At 39.6% G+C, this 20125-nt stretch overlaps 1 protein-coding gene across 4 annotated transcripts; it reads left to right on the top strand.

Annotated features, from left to right (window-relative positions):
• The first annotated feature begins 327 nt into the window (after positions 1–327).
• Positions 328–17637, top strand: LOC148425353 (epithelial splicing regulatory protein 1-like). 4 transcript variants are annotated; one of them, XM_088411855.1, is made up of 15 exons: positions 328–569; positions 1940–2098; positions 2175–2291; positions 4099–4207; positions 4520–4651; positions 5310–5364; positions 5465–5572; positions 5656–5788; positions 5879–5921; positions 6958–7277; positions 8472–8696; positions 10304–10556; positions 12415–12595; positions 13831–13963; positions 15316–17637. In XM_088411855.1, the coding sequence occupies exons 1-15, from the start codon at positions 438–440 to the stop codon at positions 15448–15450; spliced, it is 2235 nt and encodes a 744-aa protein (XP_088267981.1). In that variant the 5' UTR covers positions 328–437; the 3' UTR covers positions 15451–17637. The 4 variants fall into 4 exon arrangements, with proteins under 4 accessions (XP_088267981.1, XP_088267982.1, XP_088267979.1 ...); XM_088411856.1 differs by having other exon boundaries at positions 5462–5572; positions 10304–10544; XM_088411853.1 differs by having other exon boundaries at positions 5462–5572.
• The last annotated feature ends 2488 nt before the right edge of the window (positions 17638–20125 follow it).

Genomic DNA, 20125 nt, shown 5'->3' with positions numbered 1-20125 from the left:
TGCAAAAGATTAAACAACAACAACAACAACAACAACAACAACAACAACAACAATAATAATAATAATAATAATAATAATAATAATAATAATAATAATAATAATATATACTGTATATAAAACCTTATTTGTGTCATCGTCTGCCACGTCACTGGAGGAGGGAAGAGGCGGCAGGTAGATAAGTCACGTGACTCTCCCCAGGTAAACGCTTGAGTACAAAAACGACGCTCGGCCATTGCTCCGCGATGGTGGCTTCGGGAGGCTTCACGTAAAAAAAAAAAAAAAAAAAAGGAAAAAGAAAAAAGAAAAAAATTGAAGTACGCCGACGAAATCCGAAGGATCCACGGATCTTACCTTTTGCGCTCAGGTGTCGAAAGTGTTCGTTTGGATCGAAGTGTGGAGTTGGCTGAAGTATTTCTTTCCTTTCGACGGTCTCTCGAATGACGGCGCAGGTAGACTACCTGGTGGTGCTGTCCGCCGCCACATCTGGCGCCAGCGGGGAGCTCCTGGGCTCGGACGAGAAGGAGCTTGAGAGGCTGGTGTGGCAGCAGGTGGATGTAAACAACAAAAAGGTAAACACCAAGTATTTATTCACATGGGTCCAAATGTCGTTTATTTTCGATAAATTAATTCGTACTGCTCATACTGTCGTGTTCATTTTTTTCATTTTGAGTCTGAACAGTATGAAGTATTCAGTCTCCATATTAAATCGATACCATAATGTAAGTGGCACGCTGACATATTGTACACATTCCATGTGAACCTATCAAACCTGACATGTTTCCCTACTAGTGGTGACAGTAATATGACATTAGGTTATCAAACAAATGGTTTGAAGACTAATTGTAACTACCAAATGTAATTATACAGTTGTTTACCTTACCTGTGTCACTTTTTCTGTCCAATTATCCATTCAACCAGACATTACACACACATTACAACTTAATATAGATACATTTTAGCCAAGTGACTTCCATTTGTGTATTATGTGTAAAAAATGTATTTTTTCATACAAATTGCATGTCCCACATAATACTTTACATCAATATTATTTATGATTGCTGAAGTCAACTGAGGACTGCTAATTTTTTAAGTGAATCTTATACAGTATAAACATTTAAGCTAAACAAATTGTTGACGTAATTGTCATTACTCACTGACTTAAGTATGAGATCGTCATTTGCTGGGGGGCAGTAATTTAAATTGGAACATTATTCAGTGTCAATTATTTTAAGACCCCCCTTTACACCAAAATAAGAGAAAGAAGCCTGTAAATATTTACATGGGAGTGACTATGAAAGTGTGGACTATAAAATCATGTAAAAAAGACTTGGGAGTGAATGAATAAAAATTTGAATTGACCATTATGGCAACATTGTTAGTTAGCACAACAAAGCTAGGAAGGTGTTTTTGCCAGAACAGTTGGCTCATTTATTTCAAGTTGCTGAACACTACATGGCACAATTACTGTATTTTAGGACTACAAACCACTGTTTTCTCATGATTTGAGCCCTGAGGTTTATAGTCCTTATAGGCTTATCTACAGTGGGTTTTTTTTGGGCCACCAAAAAATATACATACATACATACGTTTATATATTATTAAATACATTACAAAACTTCTGTGTAAATATACCTATAGTCTATAGTCTGGTGCGGCTTATTTGTGACAATTTTTTTTTTTTTTTTTTTTTGGCATGGTCAATTTTTGCTGCTGCGTCTTATATACCGGTGCAAGTTGTAGTCCGAAAATACGGTGCATGTGATTTCTTTGTTGAAATTATGGGAAGAAACTATTCACAAATAAAACCGTAGAATATTTTGTTGCATTGCCCAACATAAAGTTTTACCATTTTGTGAGCCTTGAATTCTTAGTTCAATGAACATTTTTGCCTTTTTTTTTTTTTAAATAGTGTAACTTTTTTTGTTTGTTTTTAATGAAGTTGGGCAAGGTGAATGAGCTCCTGATTAAGCCTGAAGTGTCAGACCTGACGGATGAAAAAAAGGAGGAAGATGTGGTGGAGGAACTCGTGGAAGAAGAAAATGCATCCGGGGCAGATTGCATCTTTACAGCAAAGAGCTTTGAGACTGCATTAAATACGGTAATACAGTGACAATCCATTTTGCAATGTAAAGTCATTTTCTTTAAAACGCTGCACTTGGTTTCTTTCTCTACAGTTTCATCTCCAGCTGACGAATGAGGTGAACAGCGCAGGTGCAGGCACGTCAGTGTGTTTATGTACCGACGGGCAGCTCCACATCCGTCAAGTGATTCACCCCGAGGCCGCCAGCAAGGTAAGCAGGCTGGGTAGGTGAACGCCCCGCAGCAAGGGCGGATGTTCACTCGCTCACTCCTTTCTGCTGAAAACTTTTTTCGCATACACGCGGCTTCAAATGAATTGTTGTGTCGGCGCGCTGTTCCTTGTTGAAGTGGCTCAGCGGAGATGTTCTTAAGATGACTTGATGACTGCAACACACCCATACACATACCACATTTTAGCACAAAGTGTCACTGCCAACATTTTCCCACGTCTTATGACGAGCAGAAAACTGCTGACTTGCAAGACTCCAAATTTTTGTTATAAGGTTGACACTAAATATAAGTCAAGTTAACTTGAAAACATTATTGCTACAGATTGTGGAAAAAAAAAAAAACTGGAGGAGAAATGCGAGGCAATAATCTACATTAGCTGACCTGGGGTGGTCCTAGCCTGAATGGTCCCCCTTGGTCATCACAACAGCATTTCCTGGAATGACATATGTTATGTTATGATTTCAGATATTTTCCTTACTCGTTTGTCATTCATAATGTTAAGAATTTTTGATGTTTCAAATTTATTAGCAGTTACTTGTATGTTTTGCTCAATGGTTGGTTTTGTCTTGGTTGTGCTGTTGTTTTGTTGTGCTGTGGTTGTGGGAGGTGTTCTGTGTGGTGACACCCTGGCCATTTACCACAAGTAGCACACCTCTTGTGATTGCACATCTTTCTCCTACACAAGCTCAGAATTTAACTTCTAGGACTGCAACAGATACCATGACACTCCCAGTCACTCACTACTACAAAAAGCTGCCACTACAGAGATCTTCCAACACTTACGTCGATCTTTCTTGACACTGCTAAACTCTCACTTAGTTAGGGTGCGCACATTCCTTACGCAATTATTTTTGTTTCATTATTAAAAACAGGGACAGAGAATTTGTTGAAAATGAAATATATGCAATGAATTCTCACCAGGAAATATCTATGGCCAATTAAATCGATGGTCGATCTGGTGACCAGTTTGTTTTAGTTTATACTTCGCTAATACTATATGCTATCTATCTAGTTATGCAACAGGGTTATACTGTTCAACACACTCATCATGATCCAATCTATTGTGCTTGGTCGAGGTGTTGTGCCAGTTTGTATCCCTGCCCCTGCAACTTGTATTGACATGTGGCTGTTCGGATTTTGGTTTGTCAAATCAATATTGCAGGCAATCTGCTCACAGACTAGTCATTGCTGTTTGGTGCATTGAATGAGTATTTCTAAAAATGTGTGAGATGTCTTTCGGATTGTTTGGAAAACTGATAATCAGTTGACACTATAGACCTTGGGGTCCCACCTTGGAAACACACTGCCAGAAAGGCTAAGCAAAAGCTAGAATTCTTCAAGATTCAAGATTTAAGAGTTTTATTGTCACATGCATAGTAATACTTCACAATGAAATTCTTATTCTGTTCACTTCCCTGAGCAGACTACATTCCACAATCAAGCATATAATAAAGTAGGCAATAAAACAAAATAAAAGAATCAGTAAGAGTAATAAGAGCAGTTATAATGAACCACTAATAAATGAATATGCTTACATTCTGAGCATATTATGGTGTAGATGGAGTGGAAGAAACTGTTTACATATCAGCATGATAGTGCAAAATATCAAGTAGTGCAAAATATTATGTATTTAGCAGCTTTCCTGCACTGTGCCGGATTGGTAAGGCGTATGCATGTGTGGGGTAAAGTGACTGGTGATGAGGCAGATTAATGTGTGAGCGATTTGTTCAGAATCCGGATATAAAAAAAATGAATATATGTTATCAACTCATGTCTTTCGCCCTCTAGAACATCCTGGTGCCCGACTGTTTCTACTCCTTCTTTGACCTTCGTAAAGAGTTCAAGACGCACTTCCCCTCTGACCTCAGAAGCTTAGATGTAAACACCATGGCAGAGTGTATCCATTACAAAACAGTTTTCTTTTTTTTTTTCAGTTTCTTATGACATGAGCACAAATGCTACAACTGAGCCATGAGGTGCATGCATCATTAATTCACATTTTCAAATGCAAATAACCAGCACCTTGTTGAGTACCCGGTTAAAGTGTTTGTTTAACTAGCAGGGCAAGCCTTTCACACACCCTCTGGAACAGGAAACTATTAAATCCTGCAGCCTCTTTTTTTCTAACTCTGTCAGTTTTACTTTCTTCTGTCCTCACAACATTATCATTATGCTAATCATTTGCTTTCTTAACTGACGTCATGTTCAGCTTTAAGCATACCAATGGAAGCACCTGCTTTGGGTACACTGGATCCATCAGCCACATTGCCTCCGCAAGTAGCAGTGCAGCAAGTCCAGATAATGGCTAAAATTGTACTTAGCCTGCTTGCCGAGCCACTATGTGAGTGCTACACTAATGCACTAATTAATATAAAAGGTTCTATGATTCCATTTGTTTCAGTGGAACATAGCGCTTTTTAGCACTTCAGTAGACAAATGTCACACAAATGTTTTAGTCCGTTCATTTACAAGGTAGAGTGCAGTGTTTTTAAATACAAAATTAGTTTGTCAACATGTTGAATTATATTTAGCTCTGAGTGTATTTGTGCGTGATTAAACCAGAAGAAAATTGTAATGACACTGGTAGTCTGAGAAGGCACTTCAGGGGGGTACGTGACATCTTAACAGGGTTTGTGCAGGTATCAGCAAATTTAATTTAATGCTTTGTAATGTGATTGAAACAGGGCTTCTTTCTTGTAAAATTAAGAGCAAATTGATTGGACCATGCAAAAAAATATAGCTACATTATGTTATAGCCAAGTCATATTTATTTATATAGCCTTTAATCACAACAGAGCCTTTTAGGACTTCATACCTTCAGTGTCTTTACATTCTTTTGTAAAAGCTGATTTTTTTTTCCCCATTTTGTGGAGGTTCCACGTGATTGTATAGTTAACAAACAGCTTTGATTAGCCATAATTCTTTTTTAGGAAATTACCTATACGATCTTTCGATTCACTTTGGTCACTATGATTTGAAAAGGGACTTCTTAATTGCAGGCCACACTTTCTCAAACCCGGAAAGAGTTAATGAGAAGTTTGAGACGGGTACGTGGTAAGTAATCTTTACTTCAGTCTACGATTCCTTTTTAAGTCTCTACTAAAAGTCACTCATGAAACACAAGCATTTCACCTTGAATGTTTGTTTGCAGCAGTAAAACAGAGAAAGTGAGTGACAGCACAGTCATCAGAGCCAGGGGGTTGCCATGGCAGTCCTCTGATCAGGACATTGCCCGATTCTTCAGCGGACTAAATATTGCCAAGTGAGTGTGTTACCTGAAATGCAAGGAAAGCCTAAAGCACGTGTGAAAACACGTTTGACAGGATGTTACATGGTGTCACGCAGAGGAGGGGCTGCATTGTGCCTGAACGCTCAGGGAAGGAGGAACGGCGAGGCCCTCGTTCGTTTTGTCAGCGAAGAGCATCGAGACTTGGCGCTGCAAAGACATAAGCATCATATGGGCAACAGATACATCGAGGTAAATGTTTGACACACCTATATACCTTAAGCAAACCACTTCACGGACCACTTATGGTGTAATTCTATAATGGACTACTTTTTATTGCAGGTTTACAAGGCAACTGGAGAAGACTTCCTGAAGATAGCAGGAGGTAAGACCAACCGCCTCTTGTCATGATGGAAGCCTTTGCGTGAAATGCATAACTCATTCTTTATCATCAATGAATTCTGCTGGTGTCCTAATTCGAATTTTCAATAGGTTTTTTTTTTGAATGAAACTTCACAAAAATACATTGACCACTATTTTCATCAACACAAATGAATGCCCACCTGACTCATTTGGAAGCCCCTCTAATTTGCGTGCTCATGCCCTCGACTACTTCTTGGTTTATTTTACACTTTATGGGAGGGCAGACACTCCAGAGTTAAAAAACAAAAAACAAACAAAAAAAAAAAAAAACAATACGTTCTATGTCCGCTAGTTTGAAGATGGCATTCTTTAATATTGGGTTTGGTGGAATGTCACTTAAGCAGCAAAATCTATTCTTTTTTATCCGGCTCAGAAGGTGGCCATTTTGCCAATTACTGTTGACTGAAAATGGCATCACAGTTCCTCAGTGTTCAAGTAGTGACCAATCAAAGCTCAGCTTGCAAACAATACATGACCAGACCAACAAAATGTGTGAGCCGTGCTAAAGTAACAATCAATCACAGCTCAGTTTGCAAACATCACATGACCAGACAGAGAAAACAGCTGAGCTGCGTTCAAGCAACAACCAGTGACAGCCCAGCTTTCACACGATGTGACAAAACTCAAAAAATAGGTGAACCATGCTCAAATAATGACCAATCAAAGCTCAGCTTGCGAACGTCACATAAACAGTCAGAAAACAGGTGAGTTGTGATTGGTTGTTTCCTGACTAAGCAACCATGTCATTTTCAGTCAACATTAAGTGGCAAAATGGCTGCGCCCGACTGCTCCACAGAACATATTATTGTAAGAAAATTGTTGACTTTACTTCACCTAACAATATATAAATTTTCTACAACGTGGCACCTTTAAATGTTCTAATCACTGAAAGTTTTGAGGTTCTACCAGTGTCATAATGAAGGCAATAGCATTCACGATTGTATCTTCTCGCAGTTTTTTTGTTTTTTTTTCAAACCTCTGCTCGATCTCTGTTCCAGGTACATCCAACGAAGTAGCCACTTTCTTATCCCGCGAGGACCAAATCATCGTCAGAATGCGAGGTCTTCCTTTCACGGCCACGCACGAGCAGGTGCTCGCCTTCTTCTCGCCAGAGGACGGACTCAAAGACACGTGTCCAGTCAGCGGAGGGAGGGACGGCATCCTGTTTGTGCGCTACCCGGATGGTCGACCCACTGGCGACGCTTTTGTGCTGTTTGCTTGCGATGAACATGCTCAGTGTGCGCTCAGGAAACACAAGGAGATACTTGGAAGAAGATATATTGAGTTATTCAGGAGCACAGCAGCAGAGGTCCAGCAGGTATTTTGAATGTACATTTTTTAGCTGCCACAAACTGATCTTTTTGCATGTCGGAGTGCGACTTTTCCCCCCTCTTTAATTATGTTCGAGAAGCACTAAAGTAGGACAAATAGGTGGGGTACTACATAGCAGCATGGACCATGTTTACCTTTACACAGTAACTGCAGTAAGTTCTCCTTTGCCCTCTTTTCATTCTGCCTCACATCTCTGCTAGATGAATACAAGCAGATTTCTCTGCCTGGACTGACAAACACACAGATTATATGCACATGAGAACCATTTTATTGGTCATCTCGAGAAGTGCAAACATACTAAGATCCTGTTGGCTACAAGCCAGGTCCTTGCTTATTCGTCCCTTATACCCAGTATTTTAGTCAATCCTTTGATCTTTAGATCACAGGCATCAAAAGGAAAGCAATGCAGGAAGACACTAAGGAGCTGAAATTTCACTCAGATAGGGACATCAAGTCAAAGTTTGAAATGGCGTGACCAACTTAGGCATAGTCTACACGTAGCCTTGGTTCTTGCAAACAACCGGTAAATGCCTCTGGTTTGCCCTATCTGCTATACGCACCAGGGCTTTTCTTTTTTTATTTTTTTTTCCTCCATCAATATCAAAGGTCTCAAAAACTCCGGCCAAAGTGGAGATTTGCCAAATCCTTCGGATCCATGTTTGTGTGTAGCAAGCATAAACTGGAGATTTACGTCATCACTCGACTCTATTTCCCGCCAAAGACGCAGATGCGTAAAGGTGGTGCAATAACGGTATTTATGACTTACATCATCCTCCATAGGAAGTGGCCAGGGCCCTCCACATGACTTTACGGCAAAATTTGTGTTCATTATAGACTTTACACGATCAGGATTTTTGGGGCCAATCACGATTGTTGATCTGTGTTTAAAAACTATATAAAAAATGTGATCACAAGATTTGGCAGTATGTCTATTTTCATCACTTTTCTGCACTTGTATGTTTATAGAGCATTGATAGTTATGTATATAAACAATGAAGAATTTTGCCATGGTTTAACATGAACGGTCAGACTCGTGCAAATAAAAGGTGTAATGTTGCCACCAAACTATAAACATATATATAAAGAATTCTGGAGAAATATCCTGATTCTATTGTATCACCCTTTGGCAGTTTAGGACCAATCGAAGCAAGTCTAGTAACTATAGCAATTTGTGTTGTAGGTGTTAAACCGCTACTCATCTGCCCCGCTGATCCCCGTGGCCCCCGCCCCCTTGCTGTCAGTGTTGCCTGCCGTGTCTCTCCTACCCCCTCCCATCATCGTGAGGGACTGCCTGAGGCTGCGGGGCTTGCCCTATTCGGCCAGCATAGAGGACATCCTCAACTTCTTGGGCGAGTTCACCCACGATGTCCGACCACATGGCGTGCACATGGTCCTAAATCAGCAGGTACATGCAGGAACTCCCACAACGGAGGGCCTTCATATGTGAGACTGGTTTTGGCCAAATGAGACCTGTTTTGTTTATACTTGAATGGTAGGAAAGCAATAAAACACAGAAACTCGTTTTGGACACTCACATAGAAGCTGTTGTAGGCCACAGCTCACGGCCAGATACTCACAAAGCTCTCGCCAACGTCACGTCACCTTGCCAGACCCCAACTCTCCAAGGCAGATTTTATAAGACATATAAATTTAGTTCTTACGTTTTTGTGTGTGTTCAAATGTATCATAAATACATGTGAAAGGTGTGTTTTTATTATATGATGAAAATGAAAAGTTTAATTATGTTTGATGCTAGCGATGGGGTAAAACTATTTAACAACCAACATTTAAAGTCAATTTACTCTGTGCTTTAAAATTTGGACTATTGAGAACACCATGTATATTAATCTGCACACTCCACATTAACAGTAGAAACAGTAGAAAGTTAATATTTTGTCTGTAATCAATTTGATAACCCAATTTTTTTTCATGTATACAATTTTCTCTTTTGCTGCGAACTGAAAATTAAATCCCATGCTAAGGGCTTAGAGAGCAACCAATCACGGCTCACCTTGTGAATGTCACATCACCAATCACAGAAAACAGGTGAGCTGTAAGTGGTCATTACCTGAGACTTCAGCACATGTTATTTTCATTCAACAGCGTGTGACAAAAATGGGTCTTAAAGGTGGTTATTGCACATGTTTTTATCAACTTAATACTGTATTAATGTTTTATTGCTAAAAATGCTGTTTAGTATTTTTTTTGTAGCTTGTATTATTACCACTATTATTATTATTATTATTAATAAACACGTTTATATTATTTTTATGCAAAATTAGTACCTTTAAAACACATCGACCAATCACGGCTCACCTGTTTTCTGGGTCATGTGACGTTCACAAGCTGAGCTGTGATGTCATTTTCACTCGACTATACGAGACAAAAAATATTTTTAAAGGTAAATTGTACTTTTCTAGTACAATTTCTAGTATACGTAAATAAATCATAGACAAAACATCAACTTTTTACAGCTGAATAGGCCTAAATAAGGAAAGTCTTACTTTTATTTTGTTTTTAGCCACACATTTTACACATATACTGTTATGTAAACCAGGGGTGTCAAACATACAGCAAATGAGTTTAATTCAGCCCACGGAATGGTTTTGGAAAGTATAAAAACGAGCTGAAATTTTTTCAATATATGAAAAATAGTAATGTTAAAGTTTTATGATTACTAATGATGTTGTGCTTGTACTATTTTAGGCAGGATTAAAAAAAATAATAATAAATATGAATTTGTGTTTTAAAGTAATATAAATATATACCATGATTTTATCGGTCTGGCCCACTTGGGAATAGATTTTCCCCTGTGCAAGCTAAAATGAGTTTGACACCCCTGCAGTAAAAATAAAATCGCAAACCCAACCACAGGAAATAATTAGTAGCAGTACAGCACAGTAACAGCACAGACTAACACAGAAGTGAAAGCACTGCTGGAACGAGGAATAGTCACGATTTACAGTATAATCTGATTTATGCATTTTTTGTCATTTCCGCATATGTTTCTAGGGTCGTCCGTCAGGCGACTGCTTTATCCAAATGACGTCGGCAGAGCGAGCGCTTTCGGCCTCCCAGCAGCTCCACAAGCACGTGATGTCCTGCCAACACGGGCCCAACAGCCGCTACGTGGAGGTGTTCCCCTGCAGCGCAGAGGAGATGGGCCTGGTGCTGATGGGAGGCTCGCTCTCACACACGCACACACACACACACAGCCGCAACAGGAGTGGGACAGGGCTCAGCCCGCCGCCATGTAAGTCCAGACGTAAGTGCTGCTGGGAGCTGGGGGTGCTTTGGGCCTGCGGGGGTAGGTGGGCTCCTGCTGGGGGGGGGCATTGTTGCTGGGTTTTCTCCAATCTCTAAATGTGGACAGGACATACTGGTCTAACCAGGAGATTCACAACTGTGTGTGGTGCCTCTTCATGACTTAGTGTGATTAAATCCCAAGTCTGCATGCCAAATGTTTTAATCTTCAATTTGGACCCCACTCATTCTAATCTGAGTCTATCTCGTAGTTCACGCCAGAAGCATGTTGGTTACGCTCCCTTTCTCTTTTTTTTCTACCAATGGTTATTAATGGTTGCACAAAAAAGGAGGGGTCAAAATGCGGCAAAGATCTTGCGTCTTAAGTCTCCAGTTGTACCAGTTAGTCTTGGTCGTGCAGTATAGTGGCACACCTATTGTGCTTGCTTAATTAATTCAAGTAGGCGGGACTTAGAATCAGACTTGACAGATGACAAAAATGAACTTGTTTTAGAAGTCTTTCACACCCGTTAATTATTGATGCGTTAATGATCACACAGGTGAACAGGATACGACGCAGAATGGAGGCCATGTTAGGACAAGTCTTAACTTTTATGACTGGCCATAAATGCCAAATAGTGTGATCCTATTCTATATAACCGAGGGTGACCAGATTTTCACAACTAAAAACTGGGACACAGCAAGTTTGCTGAAAATGAAACACGCAACTAATTCTGATCTTTAAATACATTTAATCACGAGTCAATCTTGCGAGCAATAGTTGTGTTATTACTTTAGCAAGTCCTAAAGGCTATTTTGTATATGACAGATTAACTATGTTAAACTGGCCAATGCACCCACGATGAGCCAACCGTTTTAGATTGGTCCCGGTGTTGTGAAAGTGTAGTAAAATGTGCTTCCCATGCACCTCCAACTTGAGTTGACATGCAGCTTTTCTGATTTTGGTCTGCCAAATAAATAGTGAAATGTTTCCACATAGACCTCACAATGTGCTTATGGCCTAGTTATTAATGTTTGGTGCATATATATTTGTATTTCTATCGACTTTGAGATGCGCTACAGTGTGAGTGGTCATTCAATGCATCTCCACTCAAGTGTGTGAGCAAATAATTTTCTTTTGCTGTTCTGATGAGCTATTAATCATTAAATGTATGATGTGAAAGTAAGATTAAATGGATTTTTAATTAGTTTATCCTATACATTGCTATGAAAACCTTGTGATTGACATACGCCTCGTTCAATCTATTGGCTTGCTGGCAAAAAAACTAAACCAAAGGGAAAAAAAAAAACAAAACCTGGACCTCGAGATGTGACCTACGTAAAACCGAGATGAAAAAGTTATTCGAAGTGTAAACAAGGCTGAAAATCGTTTAAAACGACATGTCTGGTCACCCAATATAACCATATATAACGCGGGAAAGTTTAGATCAATAATAAACTGCAATAATGTTTGTATAACGTGTTTGCAACTGTAACTAATTTTGCCAAGATGGTCACAGATCGTGAATGTTCCCCCTTTTAGACTCTGCCTGGTTTGGGAAAGTAGAGCCAAAGTAATTCTAAGTAGGCAAAAAAATTGCAAACCATGGCCACCCACTTCACCTTTAAACTAATTCGGAGCCTAAATAATTTTGAAAAAAGAACAAGCATTTTAGCTTTTGCCAACTTCATTAGGGGACACATTGTGTCTACACATACTGTACAACTTCCAGTCTGTGTCCAGTGAAGTGAACGTGGTCATTGTTTGCAAGCGTGCATGAGTGCCTCTCCTGAAGTGTGAACACATGGCACAATCATGTCCTTGTGTTGACACACTTCAAGCGGCATGACGTCTTTTGTTTCTGTTGTCTATGCGCCAGGTTTATCTCCGCCATCCTACTCGTTCACCCCCACCCAACCCGTCCTGCCTACCGAGGCCGCCGCCGCCCTCTACCCTCCGCTTGGTCAGGTGTTGCTAGGTCCTCGCCCCCTACCCCCGGGGCATGCCTACTATCCATCCTCGGCGCAGCTATATATGAGCTACACAACCTACTATCCCAGGTAAGCAGCTTAGTTTGACTAGTTTACTAGATATAGTCATTTGATGGCCTCCACAGTAATGGACGCAGAGGTTTTATATACTGCCACAAGTTTGCTTTTCAACCTGCCACGAAATAATAAGGTTACATGTCAATTGAGATTCATAGGTTTGGGAACATTTACTGTAACCAAGACAACGCAGATCTTAAATGGATCGCAGACCTAAAAATGGACTGACGCGTATATTCGTCCTTGGCAGTGAATGAGTTAATAGTTAATTCTGTCACATCGCACACTTTCATGGCTGTCTACTAATGAAAGCATTTGTGGCTAGGGCAGGATGCAACCTTAGTTGTAACAATTATTACAATTCTATGAACCAATCAACAACTAATACATAATCAAAATAATCAGTTATTATTGTCAGTGATTTCAGCCTCTCAGCGCTTCGTTTGATCAGATTTCTTCATTCCTTCATGAAACTGATAGATTATCACTGCGTTGAATCAAAATGAAACATTTACAAATATGCTTTTATTTTGGAAAACATCAGCTACATTTTTGTCTGTTTGCTGATGTTCTGGACCAAACAAGTCCCGGGATTTAGTCTGGACAATTGTAAATTTAATTGATGTTAATCAAAGTAATATACTTAAAAGCATTTTTGTAAAGGTTTGATGGACTTAAAAAATGTACTTGTAAAAATAATGTAGTGTATTTTTTATTTTTTCTTTTAAGAGTCCCTAGCTGGCTACATCTCACTTCAGCTATTGCGGCTTCACTCTTATCACGGATTTGTGACGAGATCTGTAAAATATTCTGGAAAACAAATAGTCTTTTGGGTTTCCTTATATTTTTATGAACCCCCCGATGTACGTGTCAAAAGTGCTCTACAAATTTACCGTGTACAAAGGACTTTGCATCAATCAGATGCTCACTACAGTTAAGTCAATAAACTCTGGCCATTTTTTTTATCGATGTCCAGCATTCCTCCAAAATTTACATTCCAATTTACGGCCTCACTCCACCTTGTCAAAGCAAGGCGTGCCGTTTGTCTTTTCTGCCGTGACCTTCTGGAGCAAAGGTCGTTAAAAAGTCAACGCGACGCCATTAGAAGCCGCGGGTGGGCTTTCTGCCGCTCGGAAAGAAGGTTAACGTTGTAATGTCGCCATCCCCTTTAGTGCTTTGCCGATAAATGCCCCGTCTTTCGATTACCTTTCATCTCCTTTTCCTTCCTCTTTTTTTAACCCCCGCAGCCCACCCGGCTCTCCAACCACTGTGGGTTTCTTCCCCTCGCCCTCGGCCCTCTCCTCCCCCGGGGGCCTGATGCGCATGCCGGGTCTGACCTACAACAGCAAAGACCTCATCAACGCGGTGCAGGGCTATCAGGTAAACCGAGCCGCGCCATCCACCCGACAGAACCCTAATCCGAATTTCCCTGCGCGGAGGCCGCGTGTCGTCACACTTTGCCGCGAGGCCGGTAAACGAGTTTATCCTGTCTCCGTGGCTCTCGCTCGCCCGCCCGCTCGCCGCCGCCGCTTGCTTCGACTTGTACTCGCAGAGCTCATGTCGGCGTAGAATGGAGAGAAGTAGAAATATGCTTCACAACTAAGAGCCGGCGTATTTATTTCGGGGTCCGCGCGGTCGACCCCCCGACCCCGCCCCCTCCCGGTCTTCCCGGCCCGCCTCAGGTGATGCTCCGGCTTGCTCTTGACCCCGGCTGGGACGTTGTAGCCTGAAGAGTGGGTGTGGGATTTTTTTTTTTTTTTTTTTTTAGTAGTTGAAGGCTCGTGGCAGGGGGAATTTACAGGTCGTTATGTGGGAAATGTTTGCGTGCAACAGCAGTCAAAGTTAGGCTAGACGTACATATTTATGATATAAATATATAGAGGACTGAACTATTCTGAAAAGTAATCGAATCGCAAGATTTCTTCCTTTAATATTATGATGGACAATTTACTATGCACGACAAATCAAATTAAATTCCAATGGCTCACATATGACATGGATGTAATCTGAACCGTCATAATTAAGAAATGTATCAAATTCATCAACAACTATTTTAATCATTAAGTAATCATTTCGAGCTAATAGTGAAATGAATATGGTCTAATCTTGTGTTTTCACCCTCTGGGCAGTAATTGTTCTTTGATTTCTTTCGTCTTTCATGAGAGCAGACTGATTATCAACGACCGAATCGCGAAGTCAATCAGTTTCAAAACGATTGACAATATCAACCCCACTCATGTGACATTGCTTGATTGTTGTGTAGTCGATTATTTTTTCACTAAATGATCCTAAACACAGCGTAATTGGTTAATAAACAGTAATAGGGAAACATTGCTTTATATTTAGGTGCTAATTGAAATTTTAGCAGATTATTCGATTGATAACACTATCAATATATCGAGTGTGAAATGTTTGAGGAAGTGGAGAAGGCGGCCCGCTGAAAACATTTGACCTTTTGACATTTTTACTTGACACGTCACCCGTCGAAGGGAACGAAGGGGAAAAAAAAAAACAATAAAAAGCAAAACGTGTTTGGAAGGAATAGGTTCGAGGCGGGCTGAACCGCGGTCTCAGGTCAAGTCAAAAGCAATAGGATACTAAACGTAAACATCCGAAGCAAAGAAAAGCATTAGCAAACGCCGCATCAGCAATTCAGTCGCCGGCTTCATTCATTGACGGTGCGCCTAAACTCACCAGAGCGCTTCCTCATTGGTGTCGTCCCAAACGTCCAGACTGCCGTGGAGCCGGTCTCCGTCCTGAGCGGCAGCCTGATGGGCCAGCCGGGCGGAGGCGAGCCCCCCGTGGTGTCCCTCCCCAGCTTGATGAGCAAGCCATCCGGCCACTACTTGGACATGAGTCTGCTCTAGGCCTCATCCTTAGCTTTTTCAACGTAGTCTTATTTATATCTTCCAAAACAGCCATGATTAGAACTCTTTTGTATACATTGTAGCCAGAGAAAGCAATTTGTCTTGTATTGCACAATGTTTATCTTTTAAGAACGCTTGTAGAGATTTTTTAATGCGTTATTTGTATAATCGCTATGATATATTTGCCAGGCCAAAGTAGTAAAGAGGAACTTTGCAGCAAGAGAGCTTCAATGTTTCACGCTTCTCTGTGAAGAGAGAAAATGTGTGTGAGTGTGTGTTGAATGAGAGGACTATGTGTTTTTACAAAGCAACGTTTGGGCCACGCTGAAAATGAAAAAAATATGCCGCTAAGGCCGTTCAATAGCCCCACTTTAACACCAATACCCGAATGAGTACTCAACTCTTGATACAGATGTATATATATACATATACACATTTTCTTTAGCTGCTTATCCTCGATCATGAACTTGTCAGTTTTGTCACCGTCAGACTTTTGTGAAAAGGAAAAAAATGGAAATTTGCCTTTTATATTAATATATTTATATATAAATAAAAAAGGTTTTATTTTTCTATTTTGGGAGAGTAGATATGAGAATAAAGGCGTAATGTGTTTTTGTCAATGCTATGAGATTAGATGTTTTTAATTCAAAGTTTACCACTAAAAAAAAAAATTGACACTTTGCAAAGAATATTGCACGAAAAAAATTGCAATTTTATGAGAGTAAGTTGCTATTAAAACGTCACATGAATAAAATCAAAATCATTAAAGAATAAGACCAGAAAAAAGTTGCTATTTACGAGAGTCATATGATATAAAAGAGCATTCAGATTTTTTTTTCTGAGGGTGTTTACTTTTAGGAATACAGCAATAGCCATATTTTTTTCTCTGAGAAAATGTATGAAATCTAATTGCCATTAGAACAGTTCAGTACAGTAAAATTTCCATTGAATTTGAATATTGTTGTAATTGCGACCATATTTCACAGATGAACCTGAATGTGACAATCTGAGACCAACCATACATTCATAGAATATCAATAAATCATTTAAAAAAAACCATTTTGTTAAACCGCACCACATCATTGTCAGCGTGTTTTTTTTCTTTTCAGTTTGGCCCGCCCACTTGTTTTAATAGCTACTGTTTCTGTTCATACGCATGATATGTTTTTACCCAAGCTGATTGTATCGCAAGCTAAAGTGCATGAAGAAGTCAAACTTTCCGATGTTTACACAGGAGCCGATACCAATGCACTGCTGATCGATACTTTTTAACAGCATGGCCGAATGTTAGTAGGCTGGCTTTTTGTTACACTGTGAGTCAAGCATCACTTATGTTTAAGCTGTGGAAAACTACAGTGGGCTAACTCCATTTGGCTCCCAAATAAAGCAGAATGCAAATGCCATCAATTCATTTTAGTGGGGAAAAAAAAGTCAAAAATGTGCAACATTTTTTTTAAATAAGAAAAACAGCACTGCAGTTTTGAACTTACACATTTAGTAAAAAAAAAATAAAAAAAATAAAACATAGCTATACAGAGTCATAATTCCGTGAGCTCTGTTCTGCAGTAATCTGTGTTTTTTGCAGAGGATAAAAAATATATGCATATGAGTACTTATTCAGATAACTTGTTTAGATGTTTAAAACTACAGGACCAAAACATGGATGCTAGCATTTTTGCATTGTTCTCGTTGCAATCTTTGGTTAAATACACAACTTGTAATTCTCTTTATGCTGGCAAGCTTAAAAAAAAAAGCGCTGCCCCCTACGTGTCAAAACTGAACCGCAACCATACAGGCGTCGAAAAAGACATGCCCTTTCTCTGGTCACGTCCGCACTTATCTGAAAATGATAAAAATGGAGTTAGCCCGCCCACTCTGGTTCGCCATGGCTCATTTGATTTTGAATGTGCCCTACATGATTTGTTGCCAATGGCGTGGTGCCTTTCATCGGCGAGTTGTTTTGTAACCGTGGCGCACGGTTACATTCTCCACGAGGACTTGTGTCAAGATCTCACCTTACGGAGCAAAGCTTGAAAATCAAGATCTTACTAGACATTTCTCCATCAAAGCCCGCCGAATAACCAAACCAGCTGCAGATTGAATACATTAAAAGTCACGTTTTGTGTACGTATTTACAAGGACTGGACGGTCCTGCCGAAAAATAAACGTCTTATGCCATTTGCACCACTCTGACTAGCATCATTGACGACGGGGTGACAACACGGTGGCCGGAGGCCAGAGTGGGAATTCCCTCGCATTATCCGCTCATTATTTCTAGTGGGTTTTTTTTTTTACCCAGAAGAATGGCAAGAAAAGGAAAAGGGGGGAGAAGGACGGGAAGCAGACAAAAAAGCATGTCCCAGTGCCTCAGGGAAGATTCGCCATTGTTGTAATTTAATATCGGCGTGCACCCCACCCTGCCTGCTTGATCCCTTTAAACACTCATGCTGACGCATACTTAACACCGATGCGCGGATAATCAAAAGCATCTAAACACATCCACTTTCCCATCACCCTCAAAAGAAGTTATTTCCTTCTTTTTCTTTTAAATCCTCAAAATTATCACCGATAATTAATCTGGCAAATCATTGGTCTATCCCTGTTTTAAATTGTATAAAAAAAAAAACCTTAAGACTTTCAGCTTTTCAACAGGAACCCATTCTCCAATGTCTATAGTGCTGCATGAAAGCAGACTGATTATGTTTGTTTTGAATCAAAATAAAACATTTGCTTTAAAATGCAATCATTAAAATTTGTGCTTTTTTTCCCCAAATCAGTAATTCCAATTTAATCCGATTCATCAATTAATAATATAATCATTTGTTTCAGCCCTACTCTGGACTTGAAGTCATAGAGGTGGGTTTGAGGCAGTGCTTCTCAATTTTATTTTGCAAAGCCCCCCTCACCGCACACACTAGAAATAAAATATATGAAAATTGTATACCTAAAACTATATCATTTTAACATTAACAAAAGAAAAAACTATAAATTTCAACAATTGTTATCTACTTTTGAGCAGCTTTTATACAAGTTACAGCTTAGTCTAAAACTGAAAAAAGCAAGTGCATCAAAGTGCCTGAACTAATAACAAACGAAAAAAAAAAATCCTCATTTTACTGCAATTTGCACGCACCACTATTTGAGAAAGGCTGGGTTAGAAGAATTAGAATGATTAAAATTCACATGATCCCAGTTTCAATTTGAGCTTTTGTACTAAAAGAAAAAAAAAAAAGTCAAGATTTGTCATCATCATGAGCCATCTGTCACCATTGTGGTGAGCGGTTATTAAGGTACGTTTAACTCCCTGATCAGGAATGGCCTGTGGCATTCATTTGGGATTCCTGCGGTGAATCGAGTTAAAGGTTAGAGAACCAATACATTAAAAAAAAACAACACTTTTAATTCTTTTGCAGTGGGCGTGCTTTCCAAATAATAGCCTGCTATAGGTTGACTTTCACAACGCAGCCATCACAGTGTGACTCATTGGTCGCCATACCTGACAGACAGCTTAAATTTGTGATATTCTTCTTCCTAATGGCAGCATTCCCACACTGGGCGGGTAGACTACACACACACACACATGCACACACGCACACACACACACACACACACCGACACAAGCACGCAGGGCGAGGCCGATCCGCATTCCCATGTCACACATGCTCTTTTCAAAGCGATTTCGTTTGGGTCACCTTGATGGGCTGACGTGATGTGAAGTGACAAACTACTCATTAAAATTGCATGCTCGTATCATTGATGGGGATGTTGACGAGAAAGAAGGCGTTGAAGGCGCTTATTCTGCGAAAAAGCAGATGGCAGTATAATGACTTGACCGCAAGCTCAATTAGACATTTAGATGCTATGGCAGCAAACAATAGGTAAATGTTTGACCGTGGGAAAAAAAAAAAGGACAGTGTTAGATAGACCTACAGTTAAATATTTATATTGTCTATTCCATGCAGTTCTCCAGTTCTCATGAAAAAATGAAATTAGCGGTTTTCTTTTTTTTTTTTTAATCGTAGTTTTAGTTCCTTTTTTAAGTTTAATTTCTTAAAAAATACATACAGAAAATCTGTTTTTTTTAATTTGGTTTGATCCAACTTAGAAAGAAGAAAAATATCAAGAAAAACAGCAAGGTAAACCGGCAATAGATATGGTTATAAATTAAATTTGTGCAGTAAATGGTGATTTATTTTTTAATAAAATTTCTATTTTTAGAAAAAGTTATTGTCATAAATAAAAATCTGTGATAGCGTGAAGCGCAATGACCAAGTCGTGATGTAGCACTGTATTCATTTATTTCTTTATACTGTATATATTCACTTTTGTTAGGCTTCACGTAGTCTGAAACTATTAAACATAAACTGAAAAATATTGAAGTAATCCGCTTCAAAGAATTTTAAAATGTGCATTTGTTGTAAATTATGTTAGATCAAAGTACGCGGAAGGTTTTTTTTTTTTTTTTTCACTTGAATCCAATCTTCAGAATTAAAACACAGTATACTGTTAATTGTGAAAGACCCGAGTGAAAAGCGCCTCGGAAAATTGATGGGTGGATGTTGCTTTTGCAAAAGTATTTCCGTACAATTCCGCGTTACGTCAGTTACTTTTGAACTGCGTAGCAAAAACGAGGACATTCGTGTTTTGTTTACTTATCCGTCAGCGCAGCAAGTTT

The sequence above is a fragment of the Hippichthys cyanospilos genome, chromosome 3 (genome assembly GCF_059441005.1).
Source record: "Hippichthys cyanospilos isolate Australia breed blue-spotted pipefish chromosome 3, RoL_Hcya_1.0, whole genome shotgun sequence".
Classification (NCBI taxonomy): domain Eukaryota; kingdom Metazoa; phylum Chordata; class Actinopteri; order Syngnathiformes; family Syngnathidae; genus Hippichthys; species Hippichthys cyanospilos.
Note: the sequence above shows the minus strand (reverse complement) of the source record. Positions and strands in the feature narration are given on the sequence as shown.

What these genes read in the sequence shown, in the direction of transcription:
- LOC148425353 (XM_088411853.1), top strand. Translation starts at nt 438, where the DNA reads ATGACGGCGCAGGTAGACTACCTGGTGGTGCTGTCCGCCGCCACATCT. An exon ending in TGGATGTAAACAACAAAAAG is followed by an intron (nt 570 to 1,939) that starts GTAAACACCAAG and finishes TTTTTAATGAAG; the next exon opens with TTGGGCAAGGTGAATGAGCT. An exon ending in CTTCCTGAAGATAGCAGGAG is followed by an intron (nt 5,922 to 6,957) that starts GTAAGACCAACC and finishes TCTCTGTTCCAG; the next exon opens with GTACATCCAACGAAGTAGCC.